The 23843-nt window shown below is 37.7% G+C and overlaps 1 protein-coding gene across 5 annotated transcripts in view; it reads right to left on the reverse strand.

The window, feature by feature from the left end:
* Positions 1-322: 322 nt before the first annotated feature.
* LOC121251826 (probable serine/threonine-protein kinase SIS8) overlaps positions 323-23843 on the reverse strand; it is a 29234-nt gene continuing 5713 nt past the window's right edge. For 2 of the 5 annotated variants that reach the window (XM_041151199.1, XM_041151198.1), the window contains exons 3-17: positions 20290-20493; positions 19122-19310; positions 18735-18994; positions 18499-18618; positions 18235-18324; positions 16868-16963; positions 8908-9003; positions 8051-8162; positions 6948-7248; positions 2460-2583; positions 2345-2364; positions 2022-2181; positions 821-1109; positions 632-704; positions 323-552 (exon numbers count right to left, since the gene is read on the reverse strand). In XM_041151199.1, coding sequence (XP_041007133.1) covers positions 470-552; positions 632-704; positions 821-1109; positions 2022-2181; positions 2345-2364; positions 2460-2583; positions 6948-7248; positions 8051-8162; positions 8908-9003; positions 16868-16963; positions 18235-18324; positions 18499-18618; positions 18735-18994; positions 19122-19310; positions 20290-20493 — 2217 coding nt within the window. In that variant the 3' untranslated portion in view covers positions 323-469. The remainder of the gene's footprint in view (positions 553-631; positions 705-820; positions 1110-2021; positions 2182-2344; positions 2365-2459; positions 2584-6947; positions 7249-8050; positions 8163-8907; positions 9004-16867; positions 16964-18234; positions 18325-18498; positions 18619-18734; positions 18995-19121; positions 19311-20289; positions 20494-23843) is intronic. The other 3 variants (XM_041151200.1, XM_041151202.1, XM_041151201.1) reach the window with 3 other exon arrangements.

Here is a 23843-nt window from a genome sequence, read left to right on the forward strand (position 1 = left end):
TTACAATAGTCTAAAAACGGAATAAAATTCAAAACTATGACGACTCTAGATATTTTATAGGTACACGAGTTAGGTCTTGAGTATCACGGGTCAGGTCTATTTTATGGGCATGACCTATGGGTCCTATTGAAGTGAAGCCACCAGCTAATGGGAAAAGCATGTATGAGTTCAATCAAGTTTTTCTTGCCTTAAAACTTGGTCTTTATGTCGGGCATGTTAGGGGCAACATACCAGAGTTGTGGTTTTTTAACAGTTACGTAAAGCAAGCCAGAATCTGATCTTGATCTGATTTCACCCAAAAAGAAAAAAAAAACATGAAGAGTTTGAGGGAATCAAAAATGGTAAATGAAATCATCTCATGTTATCACAGTGACAGGAAAAATTATTCATGCATACAACTTAAGCCGGAAACACAATGTAACACCTCTACAATGTCTTCCTTTATATACACAGGCAAAAACAGATTGTTTCAGCAGAGTGAGTACTCGCAGTCGAGCAACCGGGAAAGTATTTGCTCACAGCTTGGCCGTTCATGTGGTTCCGCCCAACAATCTGCCAACACAAATAAAAATATGAAGAGCAAAGCTAAATTGAAGTCTTCTTCATTCACTTAGTTTTTGTCATACTGGACCTGAAATTAGCTGGCCAAGTGGACCTTCCGGAATCTCCAGTCGGGAACCCTTATTAGCAACGGCATAAACTACCTGAAGAGCAGAGAAAAAGAGGTCCATACTTGAATAATTATACATAAATATCACTTAGTGCAGCCAAAATATGAATAACAATTCAACAAATAAATCAATGAATATGTCAGCCTTACCCTCTCTGGTGGCACCCCATCCCATGGCCTACTTAGAGTGCAAAGCTCCCACATCACCACCCCCAGGCTAAAAATATCACATTTCTCGGTGAAGGGTTCATTTCTTATAAGTTCAGGAGCCATCCATTCTGGAGTTCCTGCAGACGCAGGGTCTCTCATAGATGATTCTGTCATTATCCTCGATAGCCCAAAATCACAGATCTTGACAGTCCAATGCTTATTCACAAGGCAGTTTGCACTTTTTAGGTCACGATGAACAATCTTCATCCGATGTATGCACATCAAACCCCTACATTGATAGCAGGAAGCTCAAGTCAAAATGAAATTGTTCATCATTTTAAAAGTCAGCTTATGAGGGGAAATAATATGATGCCGACCCTAGAAGCAGTACTTGAATAATAATCATAATGATAATAATGATGATGCAACATCAACAACAACAAAGCAAGAAACAAGTTGTAATATCTGTTATATATTCGGCCGTGTTCACATATAATATTGCAAGATCAAATTAATTTCAAGCTAATACACTAGTGGAGTTCATCCTATTACACCATTCGACCATGCATGAACAAAATAATTATGTGGTATCTATATCTGACCCTCCAAGCCTCGTTTCATAGTAAAATAAACTCAATTCTCACAATACACCATCTTCATTCCATTTCATGCGACAGTACAATCTTCCCAAGTTGGTCACCCACTAGAACTGCCCCCAAGACCTTAAAAATACATCCCAATTACGTACCTACCTTTCTTCACAAGGCCACTCATCTGCAGCATAAGAAAATTGTCAATTTCATCTATGTACATTGCATAGATTTGCTTCATGACCAACCAGAATTTTCCAGTGAATCAGGGTGACCTTATAATTTTTCATGATAAATATTTTTTGCAGTAGATTGGTATATCCTGACTACAACAGTTTTCTGAAGCCTGTGCTGCACTAGACTAGAATCCTTTGGGCAACATCCCATCAAGTCTTATTCTATGTTACAAACTGCGATCAAATTCTGTCATGGAGTTTTTTCTATCCAAGATTTCTACACCTCCACCCATAAACTCTATTAGAGGGCCATGCGAAAAATATCTATTTCATGGATTACCAATACTGCACAAAAGCATGATGGCCGAGCAAGAGGGCACAACTTTTTAAATTACATGTAAAGAATTCTTTAAGCTACAGGTAGACTGAGTACACCTGCAGATATCACGCAACATTTTCAATCTCCGCCGCCAGCTAAGCTTCTTGTGCTGACTGCTGCTCAATTGAATCAAATAATACAAGGATCCCATCTCCATGTATTCAGTAACCATTGACAAGCGTGGAGGCCTCATGCATGCACCAAGAAATAAAATAACTGCAAAACCATCATCAATATTAATTAACATACAATAACACTTTTGCCACTTGCTAGCCACAGGATAGAGCGCAGACAAAGTTTTAACCAATATATGCAGCTAGCATAGAAAAACAAATGATGAAAAGGCATATTTCCAACAATAGCAGGTGAAAAGAAGTACCATTAGGATGTCGAAGACGGCTGGAGAGACACATATGCACAGGAACAACAAGCATGTAAGTTAGAAGGATGTAGAGATCAAAACGTTTGATTTTAACATATCAACTAAGAGATACCTGAGAATGGATATCTCATTGCAAAAATCTTCCATGTTTTCAGCGGTTAGATCTTGTTCTAGAAAAACCTTGACTGCGACCTCTGTTCCGTTCCATATGCAGCGAAAAACTTCTCCAAAGAAACCTATACATGGAAAATAAAACAAATCTCAACTCAATGGTGTTCAAAAAATAGGAGTCATCTGCAAAAATCAATATTGTTTCACGTTTTGAAAACAGACTTGAATGTTTTGCCATATGTGACATTTAGGGTCCATTTGGCAACACAACTGTTCTCAAGTATTCTCATATATTCTTAGATATTTCCTTCTCAAACATCACTCAAATACAAAACTTTTTCAATTTCAAATCTTCAACTTTTTCATCGAATCATTACCTAATCATTACAATTTTCCCAAACTCCCAAACAAAACACAAAAATAATACTACTTTTTCAAATTTCAAAACAAAAGTACTATTAAAAAACTATATTCAAATAATTTTTTAACTTTATAATATTTTTATTCAACTTTTTCTCTCTCCTTTCCCAAAACCCAATAAAACATATTAACTCAAACTATTTCACTACTATTCATAGATATACTGAGATATTCTAAGGATCCAAATGGGCCCTTAATGTGTGACTTGCTGCTATGCAAAATACAATTATGATTTCCATCAATTACAATAAAAAAATACGGGATGCCCTGCAAAGTAAAATACTATTCCATAGAAAACTAATCCTTATCCAAAATTGTTGAGGTCAGCAACAAGTATCCAATTATTCTGTTTTGAGGCCAGCTTTCTTAGAAGTATCTATAAGGTGAAGTTTCATTTCCAGTGTACCTTTTTTTCCCGATACAAGTAAAAATCCCAGCTAGAAGCCGATATATTACAAATTGATAGGGTTTCTACTTTTCAATTCTTAAGAAGCTGTTCTTTGTGCTGAGCCTTCTCAGGCACAATGTTCTAACACAATCTAGAGCATATTTAATTTTCAAAACAAAAGCTTTGTTCCTGTTGTCTAGTCACAATATCCTTTCTTGAATTAAATAACCATAAATAGGTTTAAAATAATTTGAAAGATCATGTGAATAAATATTGAACAATTTGGAATTGTAAACGTTTGAGGAACCTCTTCTTATTTCCTCTATATTTACTTTATTTTATAAGCTTTTTTTTTTTTTTTATAAGTTCCTCTATATTTACTTTATTATAATTAGTAATTGAAGAAGGCCCTGATTAGACAACTCTACAACCAGATCATATAGAATAAAAATATAAAACAGAATTAAAAATTAACAATTTTCCTGCACATAGTGCGGATACGCTACTAGTTTATTGCATTCTTAAAATGTGTGTGTGTGTGTGTGAGAGAGAGAGAACTTTAAAACAGGAAAATCCAAAAAAAAAGGTGTTTTGCTAAACAAGACCCATGAGAACATTGTGTGCATAAGAGATCCAGTTTAGTCTACCTCCTGCCTAGCCTTTTGTTAGAAAGGAGTATGGAGTATGTACGTGCAAAAGAGTTCCAGTTTAGTTAGGCCAAATGGTTGCATTTTTTTTTTATAACTTTATTGATAGAAAAAGGCATAACCCAATTACGCAGGAAATATACACATAATACACCTAATAACCACTAAGCATAGTGATGGATACAAGCAAATAATGAAAGCTATCCTCATTACAAACAATGACCGCAGCCCAGGAAAATAGTGTCACAAAATAATCTCTTCAACTTGTCCAAGGAACACTCCCGGTCTTCCAAGCACCTATCATTTCTCTTCATTCACAAACACCACATAATATAGTGAAGGATCAATTTCCACACATCGGCAATGTAAACATTACCCCTAAGGCCTCGTTTGTTTTCATAGATCAGGTGAGATGAGTTGAGATTAAAGTTAAAAGTTAAATAAAATATTGTTAAAATATATTTTTTTAATATTATTTTTGTTTTGGGATTTGAAAAAGTTAAATTGTTTATTTTATTTTGTGTGAGAATTTGGAAAAGTTGTAATGATGAGATGAGATGAGATGAGTGGAGAAGAGTTGTGAAAACAAACGAGACCTAAGACTTGACCAACACTTGAAAATATCCACTACACTTCCAGGCATAACCCATGCCACACCAATCCTGATAAAGATCTCATCCCACGAAAACCTACCCACCTCACAATGTAAACATTAGATGATCCACAGATTCCCCCTTTTTCTTACACAAGAAACACCAATCCATCTGTGTCCTCAAAAAAGTAATGGTAACTAGTTCACAAGTATACAAGAGATCCACCTAACAAGCAAGAGGAGAAGGCACTAGAAATACTCAAAAACTATAAATAGAATGAACTGCACTATTTGGGATGATACAATGATAATCTGCAGGTTAGGAAATAACCCTTATCCTTGATATTTTCTTATATAACTAACCCAGGAGATGAGTTTTATTAGTTTGTTTCCTCCATGACAACTACTTAAGGTTCAAGATGGATGCATTTTTTTTTTTTTTTAATCTTGAAAACATTAAACCAACAAACAATTTTTTTATACTCTTCTTTCAACAAAACAATTCTTTATCTTTTAATTCTTTAAATGGCATATACAGACATCTCTGGTTAAAATTAGGAACGAAGTGTGATTACTTAATTTATTTTGATAGTAAGCAAGTTTACTTAAATCACAAAGGGTGCAACCAAAGTACACAAGAAGTATATAAAGGGAGAAACTCAACTAGCTAAGAATTGTAGAAAACTACAGCAGCAAAGCTACACTGCCATCCAAATTTGAAGTGAATTGAACATAATGGCTCTTACATAACAATATCCTCTCGCAATCTTTGTATGTTTCAGTGTTATGTTCCACAAAATATACATCAGACACAAAGGGACCATCCTCCACAAACTGATGTAATAAAGAAATATTTCCTTGGAATGAAGTCATGATAATTCTTGTGCATTATCTCCACTGCTGCATTTCAAAATTTAATTTTTACAAGCTACATTCAGGAGATGCTTGGGAAATAAATTGAGATGAGAATTTTGTGAATAGTAGTAAGATGGTTTGTAAATAGCAGTGAGATAGTTTGAGTTAAGTATTTTTTGAATTTGGAAAAGGAGAGAGAAAAAGTTGAATAAAAATTATTATAAAGTTAAAATATTGTTAGAATATAATTTTTTAATATTATTTTTATTTTGGGATTTGAAAAAGATGAATTGTTTTTTGTTTTTTGATTGAAAGTTTGGGAAAGTTGTAATGATTAGTTTGAAAGTGTTTGTGTTTGAGTGATGTTTGGGAAGGAAATGAGACGGAATGAGATGGGATGGGATGGGATGGGTATCATTACCAAACATCCCCTCACTTTTTATTGATAACAACCACTAAATTCAACAGTATTAATTAATTTTTTTCATAAGTAACGCAATCTTATTTAAGCAGCACAAACCTACACCCAGCTATTGTGAAAGAACAAAAAGCCATAAAATCTAAGAAGCTAGAAAACTGGGAGCTGAAATGTGCAGCAATTAGAACATAAAGGGAGTTGTATATGAAGGCTTTTAACTCTTATCACCGTCCTCTACACCACATTATAACTCCCAAAAGGACTTAACTGACAACTCCACCACCCATGCACCACACAGTCCCAAAAGTACTTAATAGCAAAGCCCATAAATCTGTAGTCACCTCACAACGAAGCAGAAGATGATCAATGCTTTTCCCACTCTTCTTACACACCCAACACCACTTCGATACTACGACAGACTTCTTCCTAAAAGTATCAAGCATTAAATTCTTTACCAAAGCTGTCATCCAAGTATAAAAAGCTACCCTCAAAGGCACCTTATTTCTCGAAATGCTCTTCCAAGAAATGAGAACCAACTTAAGGGTGAACATTTTGATGAATAACTTGACCTTGAAGGCCCCCGACTTGATGAGATCCAACAAGTTTTGCCATCAACATCTAACAATACTCTCTCTCTCTCTCACTCCCCCTCACTGCCATCAAAAGTACTGTTAGCTTTTACAAGAATAAAAAAATCTAAGATTTTTTTTTTATAAGTAAAATCTAAGAAGATTTTTAAAAAAGATTACATTAGTCTTGAATTCAACCATGGAAAGAAAAATGCAAGAACCATTTTTTTTACCGTACTCAAATTGTAAATTGCAAACCACAAATATGGTTCCTGATCTGCAACTTAAACCACAATATGATAATGTGAAAAATATTATGACGAACATGAAATATGAAGCATTGAGCTTTCAGTCTAAGTCTGTTCGGCAAAAAACTCACCATTGTTAAAAACTATTAATTTAAAAATTTGACAATGGTGCTATAATTTTACTCTTCATTGGTGCTTTCTTTTTCTGAAGAAAATTATGAGGGCAACCCTAGAATAAGATTATGAAAACACAGTTCACAAATATTAATATCAATCTAGAACTATATGCTAGCAAAGGACAAAAACTGAAAACATAAACTTGTAACACAGAATGTAAACAAATAGTGCTTACCAATCCCGACACGAGTTCCAACAGTCAATTCTGAGAAATCAATATTCCATTCTTCATAAGGCAATAGAGGTTTATTTTGAAACATGGGAGATTCAAGAACCTTATTCCACATTGACACTAATTCATCTTTTCGGCCATATTCAGAAGGCTCACTTCTATCAGAAGTTTGTCTACGATATTCATTTGGTGACGAGGGTAATGACATTGCCTTTTGAGAACTTATCTGGTCTCGAGGAAGAGAATATAAAGCAGACCTTCCACTAGATATGTTGTGATGACCATCAAGATGGAAACTGGATGCCTAGAGTAGAGCAAAAGAGTGATTATTAACCATGCAGAAAGCTAGGGAGAGATAAACACATTAACCACGCATACTAAATCCATAAAAAGCATGTGTTGACTGCAAATCCTACAATCAAGCTCAAGTTTTTTTTTTTTTCGTCAGTCACAATTTTGACACAAGTGACTAACTAAATAGACCAATATTGCATGTCTAGCAATATATAAGTTCCCAACTAACCTGACTACTCCAAGATAATGATCACAACCCATGTGCTTAAACAATTATGTCCAGCAATAATCTAACTTGACCCTCAGTATTTTATTTTTGGGTTATTTATTTCTTTCCATACTTATTTCTCATTTTGGTACTGTGGAATTAAAACAAGGTACATTATGCATCAACCACCTGGTATAAGGTTCTTATTTTTACCTATCCGGAAAAAAAAAAAAAAAAAAAACCACCTGGTATAAGCAAAAAAAATAAGATGACGGAAAAACACAATACTAGACAATAACAAAGTAACAAAAAGGCCCCATATTTTAATAACATAAATAATCTTTCTCCAAGATAATGATCACAGCCCATCTCCTAAGACAATTAAAAAGTAGAAAACTTGCCAAATAGTTGAAAAAATGACAAATGTACAGAACAATATAACTCATCCAAGACAAAACATACGAATATGACAAATGGAACAGCTTCTATCTCATTCTAAACATACAAATATTATAACTCCGATAAGAAGAGAAGTGACTATGATGCTAATGAAGAAAACAAAGTACAAATCTGGTCCTCCGTTACCAGGAAAGAAGAAACATACATTCTTCTGAAGATCTGAACTTGTGTCATTTGAAGAGGAGAATGACCTTTCATCGACTTGATCTCTCAATAGACGATTTTGCTTCAATGTTTCATTCATTGCACGTACAGCCCTGAGGAGTTCAATGTATCCTATGTTATTTCACCATATAAGAACAAATTTAGATTATCGGCAAGTTCAAATGATAGAAAAACATAGGCAGTGAAGTCCCCAAAGTTCATATACAAATTGATTACAAGCCAAATAGGACCAAACAGTTGTAGTGGCAGGCACATCATCAATACAGGTTAATGTTTAGTTTAATACTTCACACGAGTCCCAACTTGATAAACTGAGGCTTAAAATTTGATGATTATTAAAAACTTACAACACAATCTCATCATTGCCTGCAATAAAGGGTCAGAAAATTTGTTATAAAAAAAGTATATATGTTGGTCTCATTTTCAAAAATGTTTGGGGTGGCACGGAGCTAGTAATATGATGATCTATTTTCTCTATTTGTAGGTCACTTTTCATTATTTCTTCCTTCGTCAAATTTTTCCCTAGTTAACAAAAACAATTTTCAATAACGCCTTTATCAAGTTCACAGCAAGGATATTAATTAAGAAATAAAAAAATCTTCCACAACTGTAAATGCTCAAATAGTATATCGGAAAGATTAGAACATTTATTCACAAAGGTACCTAGAGTTAGTGGCCTATCCAAAAGACCCAAAAGGAATACTGCAAAGGCATATACAGAAGTGCCCGTTTAGCAGAATTATGGGCAACAAAATTTTCAATAAACTAAGTTTACCCAAAAAAAAAAAAAAAAAGAGTAATCACTCTTTTAAAAAAAATAATGACACAAGCATCAACCTTACGATATCATCACCAATCTCCGGAGTAATGCTAATGCTTCTTCTTCTTATTCTACGAGCTTCTGATGTTGACGCGCCATCTGACCTGTAGTTACTATGAAAATAAGATATTTTATTTGCTTCAGCGTTAGAGAAATTAGTTTTTTTCCAAGTGTTAGAGAAACTACTTCTATCATCAATCAAGGATGTTCCAAAGTGAAGGGAAATCATAACACATGGAAAATTATTACAACAATTGGTTTTCTAATTTTGCTTTAACAATATGAACTTATCAAGAAACAAAATTGCAGGGCAAAAGAGAAGTTGAGACTTCATCATATTCTGCCATGTTCCATAACAGACAGAGATCGGCCAAAATGATTCTTTTTTTTTTAAGTAAGAAGAATTTATTAATCCACATAATTAGGCAAAGCCCAAGTACATAGGAAGGATACAAGAGAAAAACCTAATTACAAGCTAAGAGCTGTGAAAACAGCAAAATGATATTAAAAGTAGACTCATTCAATTCAATAGCCAAAGCCCAAAGTAACAATATATGAAAGAAAAAATCTCTAAACCCTGCCATCGAACGTTCCCTATTATCAAAACAGTGATCATTCCTCTCATTCCAAGTACACCACATTAGACATAAAGGAACCATATTCCAAACAGCCATGATTTGACTATTGCCCCGAATTCCCCTCCAACATGACAATAAATCTACCACCCTCCTAGGCATTATCCATGCAATACCAAGCCTAGTAAAAATCTCATCCCATAAAGCCTTAACCACGTCACAATGAAGAAGAAGGTGGTCCGCCGATTCTCCATTTCTTTCACACATAAAATACCTATCTATTATAATAAAACCACGCTTTCTGAGCTTATCTATAGTCAATATTTTCCCATGGGAAGCCAGCCAACCAAAGAAAGCAATCTTGAGAGGAACATTGCTTCACCAAATGCTCTTCCAAGGGAAAACAATAGAAGGATGGGTCAACATAACCTTATAAAAGGATCTGACAGAGAAATTCTTATTCCTTGAATGAATCCATAGCAACCTATCCTCCCCTCCAGCCTTTAAATTCAGTGCATATAACACGCTGTAAAATTCAGTAATTTCCCCCACCTCCCAATCCTGAACAGCTCTAATAAAGCTCACAGACCATTGAAGAAAACCAGTAGAAGTGTCCATATAATCAGCCACAGAAGCACCCTTATCCAGCACAATCCTATAAAGAGAAGGGAAAGCATTCTTCAAAGCGACATCGCTGCACCATATATCGTACCAAAATCTGACTCGTATTCCCCTTCCCACCTCAAATCTGAAATTACCGAAGAAATCTCCCCATCCATTCCGGATAAATTTCCAAACGCCCACGCCACATGCCCCTCTTACTTCATTTGAGCACCAACCTCCCTTAATACTCCCATATTTAGCATCAATAACATTCCTCCAAAGAGCATCGCCTTCCCGATGATACCGCCACAACCATTTCCCTAAAAGTGCTTTATTGAAGATTCTCAACTTTCTAACCCCCAAACCTCTACAAGATAAAGGGGTACAGATCTTATCCCACTTAATCAAATGGAATTTTTTCTCGTCCTCTAAGCCTCCCCACAAGAAATCACAAAAAATCTTTTCCATTCTACTCGCCACCCCTGCAGGAAAAGGAAATAAAGATAGAAAGTATTTTGGAAGGCTAGATAAAGTGCTCTTGATTAAGGTGATTCTACCACCTTTGGACAAATATATCATTTTCCAACCCACGAATCTACATTCAATCTTTTCAATAATCCCATCCCACATTGCCTTGGATAGATGAGCAGCCCCAAAGGGAAGACCAAGATACTTCATAGGCAAATATGACACCTTGCAACCCGAAATAGCAACCAATTCTCCTAAATTATTAACCAAGCCAACAAGGACCATTTCAGATTTCAATAAATTCACCTTAGGAGACAGCTTCAAAACAAAGTAAAAGAGCCCTCAAGAAACGTATCTAATCAAGATCCGACTCACAAAGAATCAACGTATTGTCAACAAAGAGTATATGAGAGACATTTATGCTACCATTCGGTGAACCTCCCACCAAAAAACCCAAGATAAAAACCCTATCCGTCGCCCCTTCAACATTCTACTCAACACATCCATTACCAACCAACAGCTAAGCATGAATCAGGAAACCAGTGGACAAGGATTATGAATAGAGTTTGAAACAACTGCAAAACTAACCTGTCCATATTCTTTTTATTTTGTTATCCTACAAAGCACCACATTGTCACTAACAATTATATATCATTGATGCTGTTCTGGTAATGGCATAAGTTTTTCTGTGGTATTTAGCGCTCGTTCTCTTTTGTTTGTCGTCTGGGTGGTTACGATGGGGTCATGCAGAGATGTTATCATTGATCACAAGACTTTTGCATTTAAGAGGGAAAACGCGAAGTGGTGGAGAATCACAGAGAGTAGTCGTCGAGTGGTGAAATATATATCTCTATCGATCATGAAGCTCTGGTGTGGTTGGCTTCAATGGTGAGGGAATGTGTGGCTTCAATGGGCTCTTCTACGTTTCTCAGAATTCATAGAAACAGGAACCAAGTGTCTGTGGTGCAGAGGGGTCAAAATTATCATGGCAAGTTCTTTTCTCTATCGGAGTTTGGTCACGAGAAGAAGCGAGGCTTGATTGTGGTGCCGATTGTGGTGCCGAAAGGATGGAAGGGGGAGGGCTGGAGGAGTTTCCGCGACACCTTGAAGGAGCTTTCTTCATCCTCTGGTGTGTGCGAGGAAAACAGAGTCAGAGGAGGTATGGGAAGGTTGGAATAGGCAGAGATGTCGAAGGAGTTTGGTAGAGGTGGTGGTCCTCCACAAGTGCTTCCACCATCATCGATGGTGCATCAGGCGGCTCCTCGGCCTTACAGCAAGGTACTCCTAGGGCAGAAGATGCTACCTCGAGCCGCAAAGCTTGCAGAGAAGGCAGGCCTACCAGGTACAGACGGCCTTTCAATTTTGACTGAGGTGCAGAGTTGTGAGGGAGGTGGCAGGGTCGTGGGGAGTTTGAAAGAGGGATGGTTGTTGCAGACGTTAGTTGAAATGGAAAATCAAGTGGGTTGTCTATGGGATAATATTACTTGGCTTAAACGGTGCGTTAAGGGGAAAGGGGTTATGTAGATAGATGGGTCTGGGCTAGGGCCGGGGTTTAGGGACGAGGGATATACATCTAAGGGTAATGGGTCGAGCCAGGGTTTAGGCCCAAAAAGGGTCTAGATGCTGAAGAACCGGATCTCAGCCAATATTTCAATCCCGAGTCTTAGCAGCTCCTCCACGACGTTGATAAGTGTCCCACAGGACCCAGCCCTAACACAGAAATTTCTGCTAGTCACCGACGACCATCTTGGTGGGTCAGCCATCGGCAAAAGGTTGAGGTTGTTTTTGAAGATCTCGACGCTGGGGTTGTTTTTGACGGGGAGTTCAAGGAGCTCTCAACGCAGCCCAGCTTCCCAACGACAGAGGTACCCACGACGGAGCTTGTCCCATGGTTGGGTGACTAGCTCCTTTCGGGTGGAAAGGTCATGGGTGGCTTGGGGAGCACAATAGAGGTGTTGTCTAGGCAGTCGCCTACTCTTTAGGGGATGTGATGTCAGTTGGCTCACAGAAGGGCGTTGTTATAGGCGGCGGAGATACAAGGGTTGCATAGTAAGATGGATTTTCAGATGGCTTTCATATGGTGGTTTGTGAGAAAGGGGGTGATAAAAATGAGCTATTCGACCAGTTCCCAAATCTTCAAATTGGGTACTGAAAAAGGTAGCAGAGTTACAGGGGTATTTGAAGAGCAATTTATGGCCCTTTTAGTTGCTATAGAAGCAGGTAGACCAACGGTGCTCAAGTCAGCAGCCAAAAAAGAAAGAGAGCTGAAAAGATTGATTTGTTCTATTAATTAATAACTAGGATAGTAGTGGGAGGGAAAGGTTGAAGGGGCAGAGGAGTTGTTTATCTTATGAAGCCTAGAATCTTATCGTGGAATGTTAGGGGGACCAATGATGTTAACAAGCGACTTCGCATTAGATCCCTCCTCTGTAGTTGAAAAGCTAATATTGTTTGTCTTCAAAAGACTAAGTTGTGCTATGTTAACAGAAATATTATTTGAAGCCTATGGGGATGTTCTTGTGTGGAGTGGAGTTATTTAGCTTCTTTGAGCGCTTTAGGAGTGTTGTTGATGTGGGATATGTGTGGTGGAGTTAGTAAAGGACTGTATTGGGAATTATTCAGTGGTTGGGTCTTTCAAGAATATTGAGGATGGGTGGAGGTGGGCTCTTGCGGGTGTGTATGGTCCTAATGCAGTTCGCTCTTTGTGGGAGGAACTGGCAGGTATGCATTATTTATGGGACTTGCCTTGGGTTGTGTGCGGGGACTTTAATATTGTACGCTTCCCGTGCAAGAGGGAGGGGGCTACTTATTTGACAAGGTTAATGAAAGACTTCTCGGAACTGATTTTCAATCTTAACTTGATTGACCTTCCTTTGATTGGGGGGTTTTTCACGTGGTTGAATAGTAGAGGGGGGGTCAAGGTTAGACAGATTTCTAGTTTCTACTTCTTGGGAGACACGTTATCCAGACCTAAGCCAGAAGCGATTGTCACGGGTATGCTCTGATCATTTTCTCATCTTATTAGATTGTGGGGGCATTCATGGAGGCAGGCGTTACTTCAAATTTGAGAATATGTGGATACAAACGGTTGATTTTGTGGAGAGGGTGAGGGATTGGTGGGCTTCCTATTCCTTTCTCGGTACCCCCAATTTTTTGTGGCTGGTAAACTCGAAGCCCTTAAGCTGGATCTAAAGAAGTGGAACATTGAGGTTTTTAGACACACGGACGAGCAAAAAATTCTTCTTTGGAATGGGCGGCATTCTCTAGAAGTTGGGGAGGTCACTGAGAAGTCCTCGTTGAGAAAGATTGAGGTGGTGTCTGAGTTAGAAAAGGTTTTGTTGATGGAAGAAATTTCTTGGAAACAAAAATCAAAGATGACATGGTTGAAGGAGGGCAACAAATGTACTAACTTCTTCCACAAAATGGCAAATTCTCATAGGGGCAATAATGTGATCGAGGTGATCCAATCAGGTAACACGGTGCACCAATCCCCAGAGGTTATACAAGACCATATTGTGAATCATTATGAAGATCTTCTCAAAGAGACTGCGGTATGGCGTCCTAAACTGGATGGGCCGTTTTTTTATCTGTTGGATGCTAGTGCAGCAAGTTGGCTGGAGAGACCATTTGAGGAAGCCGAACTGCAGCAGGTGATGAGTGATATGTGCAAAGATAAAGCCCCCAACCCGGATGGATTTTCTTTAGCCTTCTTTCAAGAGTGCTGGGACATAGTAAAGGATGACGTGACGCGGGTTTTTCATGAGTTTCATCTTTGTCACAAGTTTGAGAAGTCCCTTAATGCTACCTTCATTGCCCTTATCCCGAAGATAGCGGGGACCATTGAGTTGAAAAATTTCTGTCCTATTAGTTTGGTAGGCGGGATTTATAAAATCATTTCAAATGTGTTAGCAAATCATATGAACTTGGTGATGGAAAAAATTATCTCCAAATCTCAAAACGATTTTGTAAGGGGTAGGCAAATTTTGGATTCAGTTTTAATATCAAATGAGTGTTTGGACAGCTGGTTGAAGGATGGCATTACGGGAGTCCTTTGCAAGTTGGATATGGAAAAGGCCTACGACCACGTGTGCTGGGATTTTTTGCTATATATGTTGAGGAGATGTGGCTTCGGGTATAGGTGGTGTGGATGGATCAAACATTGTGTTTCGACCGCTCGGTTCTGTTTTAGTTAATGGCCAACCTTGTGGATTTTTTAAGAGTTCGAGGGGTTTGAGATAAGGGGATCTATTATCTCATTTCCTCTTTGTTGTAGTAATGGAGGCTGCTGTTAGGGGGGGTTTTCTTGCTGATTTTTCAGTGGGTAACGTTAATAATGAGGTTTTATGAATCTCTCATTTATTATTTGCGGATGATACTCAAATTTTTTGTGATGTTGAAAGCAGACTGATTCAAGCTTCAAGGGTTGTTCTATTGTGTAGAAAAAACCATTCGTTAGTATAAAAAACCAACCCAAGCTTGAATGGTAGACAAAACCATCTACCAAGAATGTACACCAAAAAATCCCAATTAACTTGATCGAAGGTCTTCTACATATCTAGTTTACAAAGAATGCCTAGGGCGCCGGCTCTGAATCTACTTTCCAAGCATTCGTTAGCAATGAGGACCGAATCAAGGATTTGTCTTCCCTTAACAAAAGCATTTTGTGACTTCGAGAATATCTTCCCCATAACTTCACTCAACCGATTGGCGATTAGCTAGAACTTTTGATATGATCTTGTATAACCCACTTACCAGACTTAAAAGGACAAAAATCTTTCACCTCCACTGACCTTGCCCTTTTTGAAATAAGGGCAATGAATGAAGCGTTAAGGCTTTTCTCAAATTTCATTAGCAAGTGAAACTCAAGAAAAACCTTCATAACGTCCTCCCGAACAATATCCCAACAAGCTTGAAAGAAAGCCATTGTGTAGCCATTTGGACCTGGTGTTTTATCTTTGTCCATCCCCCTTATCACGCTAAGCACCTCATCCTCTTCAAAGGATCTCTCCAACCAAGTCACGCTTGACTGATCAATCGAATAAAAAACCAACCCATCAACCTTAGGCCTCCAAAGTTATGGCTTCATGAGAAGCTTATCATACAAGTGAACAATGCGATCCTTAATTTCAGCGCTGTCCATAAGTACCCTACCTTTCCAATGGCATTATTTCTACGATGTGAATTAGCTACTCTATGGAAAAACTTAGTGCAGTTGTCCCCTTTCTTTAACCAAAGAACCCGAGATTTTTGTTTCCATGAAATCTCCTCCATAAGAGTATTTTTTCCAGCTCCAACTCAACAGCAATTTTCCTTGCCTCGTCTTCAACCAAGAGGACTCCATCGACCTCTTTTCCATCAAAACAATGCAGCCCTTGGAAAAGAATATTCCTCTGATGAATAATGTTCCCAAAGACTTCCATATACCATTTTTTCAAATCATTTTTCAGGGCTTTAAGTTTCCCAGCTAGTACGAAACTAGGAGTACCCGAAAGTTGATATGAGGACCACCACGATCTAACCTTGTCCATAAACCCATCTACTTTCAGCCACATGTTCTCAAATTTAAAGATCAGCCAAAATGTAATTGCACTAACAATAGATTATGATACAAAAGAAAAGTTATCCCCAAGTATAGCCTTTATATTTCATACGTCTAAGACAATATTTCAGCTCTAACCCTCCCCATACTAACAAATTGGAATGTAAGTCCGAACACCAGTGTCAACACATCTTCATGTATCAAAAAAATAGAGAATTAGTCACTTCAAATTCACCAAGAAGTTATGCTCAAACTATCTACATTTCAACTATATTTAGCCATGGGCCATAAATATTAGCAGCGGCCCCCGCCCCCCAACCCACCATGACTCCCACAAGGGAGGAGAACATACTGAGCGACCAAGAAATACTTTTATGAGAATACCATCAAACTTAATATATTTAGCTCTCGGGAAAAGCCAAACATAAAATAACAATCCAATCAAATAACATTTATTTTTTTATTGGCACCGGGTGTTTAAGAACAAAGTCGCGAGTAATCCCAAGAGTTTACAAGCCCTCAACAAGGCGTTTACTGCAAGTGCACCTTATGTAATTCAAGGGAAGCTCCCCCAGATCGATGGCCCCTAGAAATCATTCGCATCCAAGAAGATTTGCTTAGACTTGGAGGGAGCATAACACCAAGACCAAGGCCTTTACCACTTGTCAAATAACATAAAACTAGCCTTAAGTCTGTCTCGATAATAACACTTCCAACACTAAAAAAATTCATCAAAAGGATACTAATAATCCTTAAACATATAACGAAATGAGATCATAGAGAGGTAAGAACCTTGATGGAGCCATGTCATCAGCATAATCTCTAAATGATTTTCTATCACCACTAAGCATTGACCGTCCACGTGCTCGGAAAGAAGGGTGCTCTGGACTGAAAAACAAAAGCATTTGAGAAAAGAAAAAAGTATTCGATATTGGAAACTTCAAACAGTAACATTTCACATCAACTAAAAATTATAGGACTTTCTGAAACCATCATATATGCCCTCAAACAAAAATTTCACATAAAAAGTGGTAGATAAAAAATCATTTACTTTAAAAAAAAAAACTATCAGATCGTGTGGGGCAATGAAATAGCAAAAGAGTGAATCGCTGTTTGGGTGTGTCTACGTTTGTGTGCACCCTGCCACTAGTACCCAAGCACTTCCATAGGCCACTAGTACCCAAGCACTTCCATAGGTTTCTTTGTGAGTATATCACATTTAAGGGACCAATAAAGCTAACAATTGACCTCCAAGAACAATATATACCCCAGGCATATTGGTGTCTACATTTGTGTGCATGCAATCAATCACTAGTGGCCAAGCACTTCCACAAGTGTCTTTGTGAGCATGTCACATTTCATGGGACCAATAAAGCTGACTCCTGACCTTCCAAGAACATATACCCCAGCCATATTTGGTTTTTCCTTGAAAAACAAAAGGAAATTTTAAATTTAGGTGATGAAGAGCATTTACTCACTAAGAATCAGGAATTTAAACTAATTCAACTTAAACCAAACTTTTGACCACATATAAGAATCAAGACTCCGACTTCAATTTTCAAAACAACATATTTGAGAAGTAACTTTGCGAAAATTATTATTTTATTTCATCCATTGAGTCAAGTAATTGGAAACCTGTCCAGGTTGCAAAGGGCCAAATACATTAGTTATTTCTGGAGTACTCCAATATCCACCTAAATTCTTGTAAGAGTAACACATAAATAATAAGACAATTCTTTCAAGAGGAATATATTTATTTTTTCCCTTAAGAATACTTTTTATGAGGCCAACTCCAACTGGCATTGATGATCCATCATCTCCCCAACCACTCAGGACTACATCAAAAGGTGGTTAACTGACTAATCGTCCCATTAACATAACAACACCAGTTGACATTTGTTTGTTCCCTCTTAATCAAATTCATACAGGTCAAACACTTTTACAATGAACTCAGACAATTAGATATGCTTATTGTCAAGATAAGCTCCAGAAAAGTTCATCATCCCCAGCCCATGCTCTAACTTCATATAGCTTTGATAAAAACTCCACAATCAGGCAAAAAGGATATTGTAATCTGGCATACAAAATAAAACAGGGGAATCATTAAATAAGATATCAAAACAAGATAGAGGGAGTATAAAAAGGATAAAAAAAAAAACCTGGAACTAGCAGTTCGCTGTTCAGCAATGGCCTTTCTACGGCTGCGTCGCCAAAATGTATTTGCAATGTTAGGTTCGCTATGTGACAAACTGTAGAATTGGTCAAAAAAGGATTTAGCGGCTAACATCTCATGAAACACTTTCAAGATTTTTAATCAAACAGATATTATAACCTACAACAGAATTTTAAATGGGAAAAAATTCATTGCAAAAGTCATCCAGAAATCAAAATGGACCTAGCTGGGACTATGAAATTACTATTACCTCAACTTCCTTTCAATAGATGTACCTGATCGCATCATCACATTTCGTAATGAAGGACCAGATACATTTGACGATGCTTCAAATTTCCTTTGGAATACAAGGCCATCATCTTTTTCAGCACTGTTGCACAAGAAACAAAAATAATGACCTAACTAGCTTTAGAGAGCATGCATTGGCTAAACATCATGTGGGTGTTATTCTGGTTCATATCTAAACATCAAACACCATCAGCTAACCTATCCGGATCGACTCTCTCTGAAAAGCCATAAAGAGGACTATTTGGTTCCAGTGGTGAATCACAGGAGTCATTTTCTGCTGAATCACTCTCCCCTGCTGCTGAAATATGGGTCATAAAAAGTGCCTTGGTTGATTGGGGTAGCAGCTGGCCAGGATACCGCATAAGATCGACCAATAGTTCCACAGAATTCAACATAACAATCACAGACATATGCTTATAAGAGTCTACACACTCAACAACCCCTTCATTTGGCAAACCCTGATCATTATAGTGGAAAAAACAGGCAAAACCTTAAGATATTACAAATGATGATTAGCAATCAAACATACCTTTCACATTAACTAGGCAGAACAGTTTATCAAACCAAAAGAAGTTAAAAGCTTACCACCATGAGCCTACTTTCAAGACCTACAGTATCTGCTAGAACTTTAAATAATATTGCTCTAGGACGACATGAACCATGCCTTATTTGACCCAGCATCTGAACGCCTCGATTTTCAAACATGTGGGAAACTTCTTCTAGAGCAGACTTCGCTGGACTTTCCAAATTCGGCCGTTTATAAAAATCAGAGACCTGTATCGAAATATAATCTTTGTTGGTAAACACGATATTTAACATATTCCACCATATTATCTAAAATAAACCTATGGGATTAGTGACAATTTGTGAAAACAAAGAGGTAAAACAATTATTGTAATGGCGATCCCTATGATGGCTAGGAACAAAACTCCTTTGCTCAATAGTTATACTGAGATTGTATAACAATGAAAAGTGGAACTTTTTTATAATCAGTACACCTGCAAATCCTTTTAACTCATCATCTCACTTTTATTAACATGCAAAAATCCATCACAAGTCCACACCTTGAAGGAAACACATGAAGAACAACAGCTGCACGTATATTAACAAATATCAGCAAATACAAATACAAAGAAAGCGGGGTGGAGATCATCCCCCTGCCGCTGACCAACCTTGCCATTCTACACCAAACTAGGGGTGGGGTGGGGGATGCCCCCACCCATTTGCTATTCATGCGGCAAAGAGGGGCTGCCCCTCTCTCTATGGCAAGAACCCGCAACACCAAGAGCAGGTGGATGGGAACCTCCTGCATCACCCCTTGCATGTGAGGATCTACCGCAAGGGAGGGTCTGCCCCTCTATCTCTTTGAAAAAAGTAAGGTGACTTTTTAAGTAAAACGATATTTCTATTTCATCTTTTAAAAAAAATTATTTGTTTTGTTATCTTTTAATTAGTTTTCATTAAGTTTTAAACAGGGTCTAACAATTAAACAGATTTCAAACATTCATAGTGTTCGTGGTGTATCTAATGATTTGCTAACAGAACACTGAAGGCGTGAATGATTTGATCAAAAGTGAAAGCTCAAGGATTAAAAAGCCAAATTAAAATCAAAGGAACATTTTGTCCCAAGGCAAACCACAGAAGGTAACAACTAAGCACGAAGTATGTAGAACACATTCACAGCAAAGAAAGGGTTGAGAGCATCACGAACAACAAATTGTTTGACACTTGCACGTGTTAAAAGGATTCCTACCAGTCCGGCAATCTTTTTTATAATTGCATGCGGATTTGAGCTCAGCCCTTTCACCAGTGCCGCAATCAGTTGCTTCAGCATAGATAGCTTTTTATCTTTCTCACTATCTACAAGAATGATATCAGCTTTGAAACCCTCTCCTCCCAAAGCATGAAGCTCATCCAGAGTAGGAATGGCGTCAAAAAGCTCCTTCAGCCTTTTCTCCTGTACATAGTTTTATACAATAAATTTAAATCATGGTTTGAGACTAGTCTTTCAGTGGAAAACCAGCCAAATCGGACAAATGTAACACTGACTCCTCCTGAAAAGCAGCCAACATCAATGGATGCACAGAATAGGCACAATTACAAGTTTGGGAAACATCAGTCAACATACAAAGGTGGGGTTCAAAGATTATATTAAAGGGTCTTCACCAAGCACTAGTCCCACCTGTGCAAGTGAAGACACATTATTGCTGGAGAAAATTAATACATGTGAGGATTTACAAGTCAGCTTTCATTGAAAATGAATAAACAAGTTGGATAAATTTAAGTCATAGAAATCAACCCTAGTATAGTCCTCTAACCCTCTGTTGAGGATGTTATTATGATTTAAGTAGGGATAAAATGATTAAATCTTTTTTCATGGGTAACAGAATTAAATAAAAAGCAAAAATAGTAGCCACAATACTTGAATGTGAGAAAACAGTAATGCAAAGGGAAAAGGGATCTTAATTTACAAACTTCTGAAAACAAAAATGAAGATACACAACCACTTGATGACAACCCTCAAACAGTGACCTCAAAAACAACGTCTACAATGTCTTATAGTACGACTGCATTGTAAAATTCCCCTTTCTTGGACTCTGACCACATAATCTTATTCGTTCCTCTAATGACTCTACAATCTTATCCGTTCCTTTAATGACTCTACAATCTTATCCGTTCCTCTAATGACTCTACAATTATACACAAGATTGAAGAAATCTGTAAATGTTGTAAATGTATCAATTTCCCAATCTTGGGTAGCTCTAAGAAAAGTGATATTCTATTGAGGAGAGCCACTAGAGAGAGATTCATGAGCTCCGCTACTGAAGCCTCCTGTCTTCGGCCAATGCCGTATAGTGTTGGGTAGGCTTCTTTGAGGATTCAATCTCCACACCATAGGTCGTTCCATAATTTAATTCTAGAACCATCCCCAACTGCAAAACGTGTGTATTGATGAAGATTGGTCCAGCCTCTTCTTATGTATTTTCAAAGCCCCACCCCATGTGACCTGCTCACCTGATTCGAGCACCATCCTCCTTAGAAACCACCATATTTTAACTCTATGATCACCCTCCATAAAGCTCCCCTCTCTTCGTGGTATCTCCACAACCATTTACCCAATAAAACCTCGTTAAAAACCAATAAGTTCCGAATTCCCAGCCCACCTTCGCATATAGGGGTACAAACCAGACCCCCCCCCCTCCCCCAGAAATCTCTTTGCAATTTCTCTAACCGGTGAGCCACTTTGCATTGTATTGGAAAATAAAGATAAGAAGTAGGCAGGTTGGATAGTGTACTTTTTATCAATGTAACTTTATCATCTTTAGAAAAATAAATCCTCTTCCAACTCGCCAGTTTACAATCCATTTTTTCCAACACCCCATCCCGAATAGACTGTGACATAAAGGAGGCACCCAATGGAAGACCGAGATATTTCATTGGCAAGGTGGAGATTGTGCACCCCAGGATATTGCCCAAGCTCAAAACACTTGGAACATTTCCAACCGGAACTAATTCTAACTTGGCGAGTTTCATTCAAACCCGATGCCACTTCAAAGCAAAGTAAAAGAGCCTGCAAAACTTGAATGTGATTATGACTAGCCCCATAGAAGACAAGAGTATCATCAGCAAATAAGAGGTGAGTCATCTCAAGTGTGCTGATTCTTGCATCCCCTATGACAAAGCTAGATAGAAATCCACCTTCCACAAGACCTGCGATCATTTTACAACAAGCTTCCATTATGAAAACAAAGAATAATGGAGATAGAGGATCACCTTGCCTCAAATCCCTCGAACTTCTGAAGGAACCCATTAGAGTACCATTCACCAAAATAGATAAACGAACAGTAGAGCAGAAAAATTTGATACAAGAGCACCATCTCGCTCCTAGTCCACACCTCTCGAGTATGTGTAACAAAAAATTCCAGTTTACTCAATCATATGCCTTCTTCATGTCAAGTTTGCATTATAACCCGGGTTCACCTGACTTGATGCGACTCTCCAATGGTAAAGTATATAATCATCCTCTCATCAAGCATAGGACCATACTTCTTGTGTACTTGGAGTCTTGAGCTATGCCTATTTCAATAATTAAAATCTTTTACTTATCAAAAAAACAAGCACAGGACCATCATCTTTCAATGGGCAGTGGCCAAAAGCTGTGTAACTTTTTCAGATACTACTTTTCTAGACTTCCAAGCTCTTCTTCTTTTTCCAGTTAGGTAAAGTCCTTGCATACATCTTGTTTACTTGGGATTCATCCTCTCTTTAGTCTAAATAAAATCATTACTTTATTACTTCAAAAAAGGATAGAGTTTTCCTCCAAACAGGGAGTTTCCTCCAACCCATTTAAAAAATTGATATGTGTCCCTTAAGTATGTCACAAGCACATGTTTTTTAAAACAAAGGACACACGTCAATTTTTTAAGATAGAATTTAAAAAAGCATGTGTTTGTTGCATGCTTAATGGTCACTTGTCATATTTATAGATGAGTTGTAGCAAACTTCCTCCAATTCAGTTTGACTCTGTCCTAGAAAAGGCATTGGACCATAACCGTTATCATCAAAAGATTTTTAACCCTCACCATCTTCCTCATCTACTTCATCTAAATTAATAGCCTAGACAAACAATAATAGTTAAAATTATATATATATATAGCAAAAACTAGAAAAGAGCGCATTTTTACACTTTAAGCTTGCTAAAAAAGCGCAACTTAATGCATGCATTTGTAAATACAGCTTGCTTTTGGTAAGCGGCGCACTTCAGCCGTGGTGATTTGCGCTTAAGCACACTATTAGCAACAATGCCAATGTTGCAGGCTTTTTGCAAGCCCAATGAAGCATGTTATTATGGTCACATGTAGCCAGAGAATTCTAACCTCTGTTATCTCCCTCCTCACCCTTTTTGTTCAAGGAAAAGGAAAAAGAAAACTAATCAATACCACATACCCATACATCCAAGGCTGCATCAAATAAAACCAATCAGCCTAGAACAGCACCAGCAATCAAGAAATTTTAGAAGAATGGTGGAGACCAAAATGCATGCCTCAATGGTGGCTACTTGATCGCCACCACCTAATCTACACACCAAAACACCTATCAAGGCGTGACCACCTGTAACACTCGGGCCCAATTTTGTTAGGGCTAGAATAAGAAAAAAAAAAATCATTGGGCTCATTGGCCCATGAATTTCTATAAAGCCCTTTTGAGTTTATTGGATAAGTGGACCTTAGATAGGAATTCTAGTTTGTGATGAAAGCAAGTGTTTTACACATAGGATTAGATTTAGATTGTCATACTATGAGAACG

This window comes from Juglans microcarpa x Juglans regia, chromosome 2S (genome assembly GCF_004785595.1).
Source record: "Juglans microcarpa x Juglans regia isolate MS1-56 chromosome 2S, Jm3101_v1.0, whole genome shotgun sequence".
Lineage (NCBI taxonomy): Eukaryota > Viridiplantae > Streptophyta > Magnoliopsida > Fagales > Juglandaceae > Juglans > Juglans microcarpa x Juglans regia.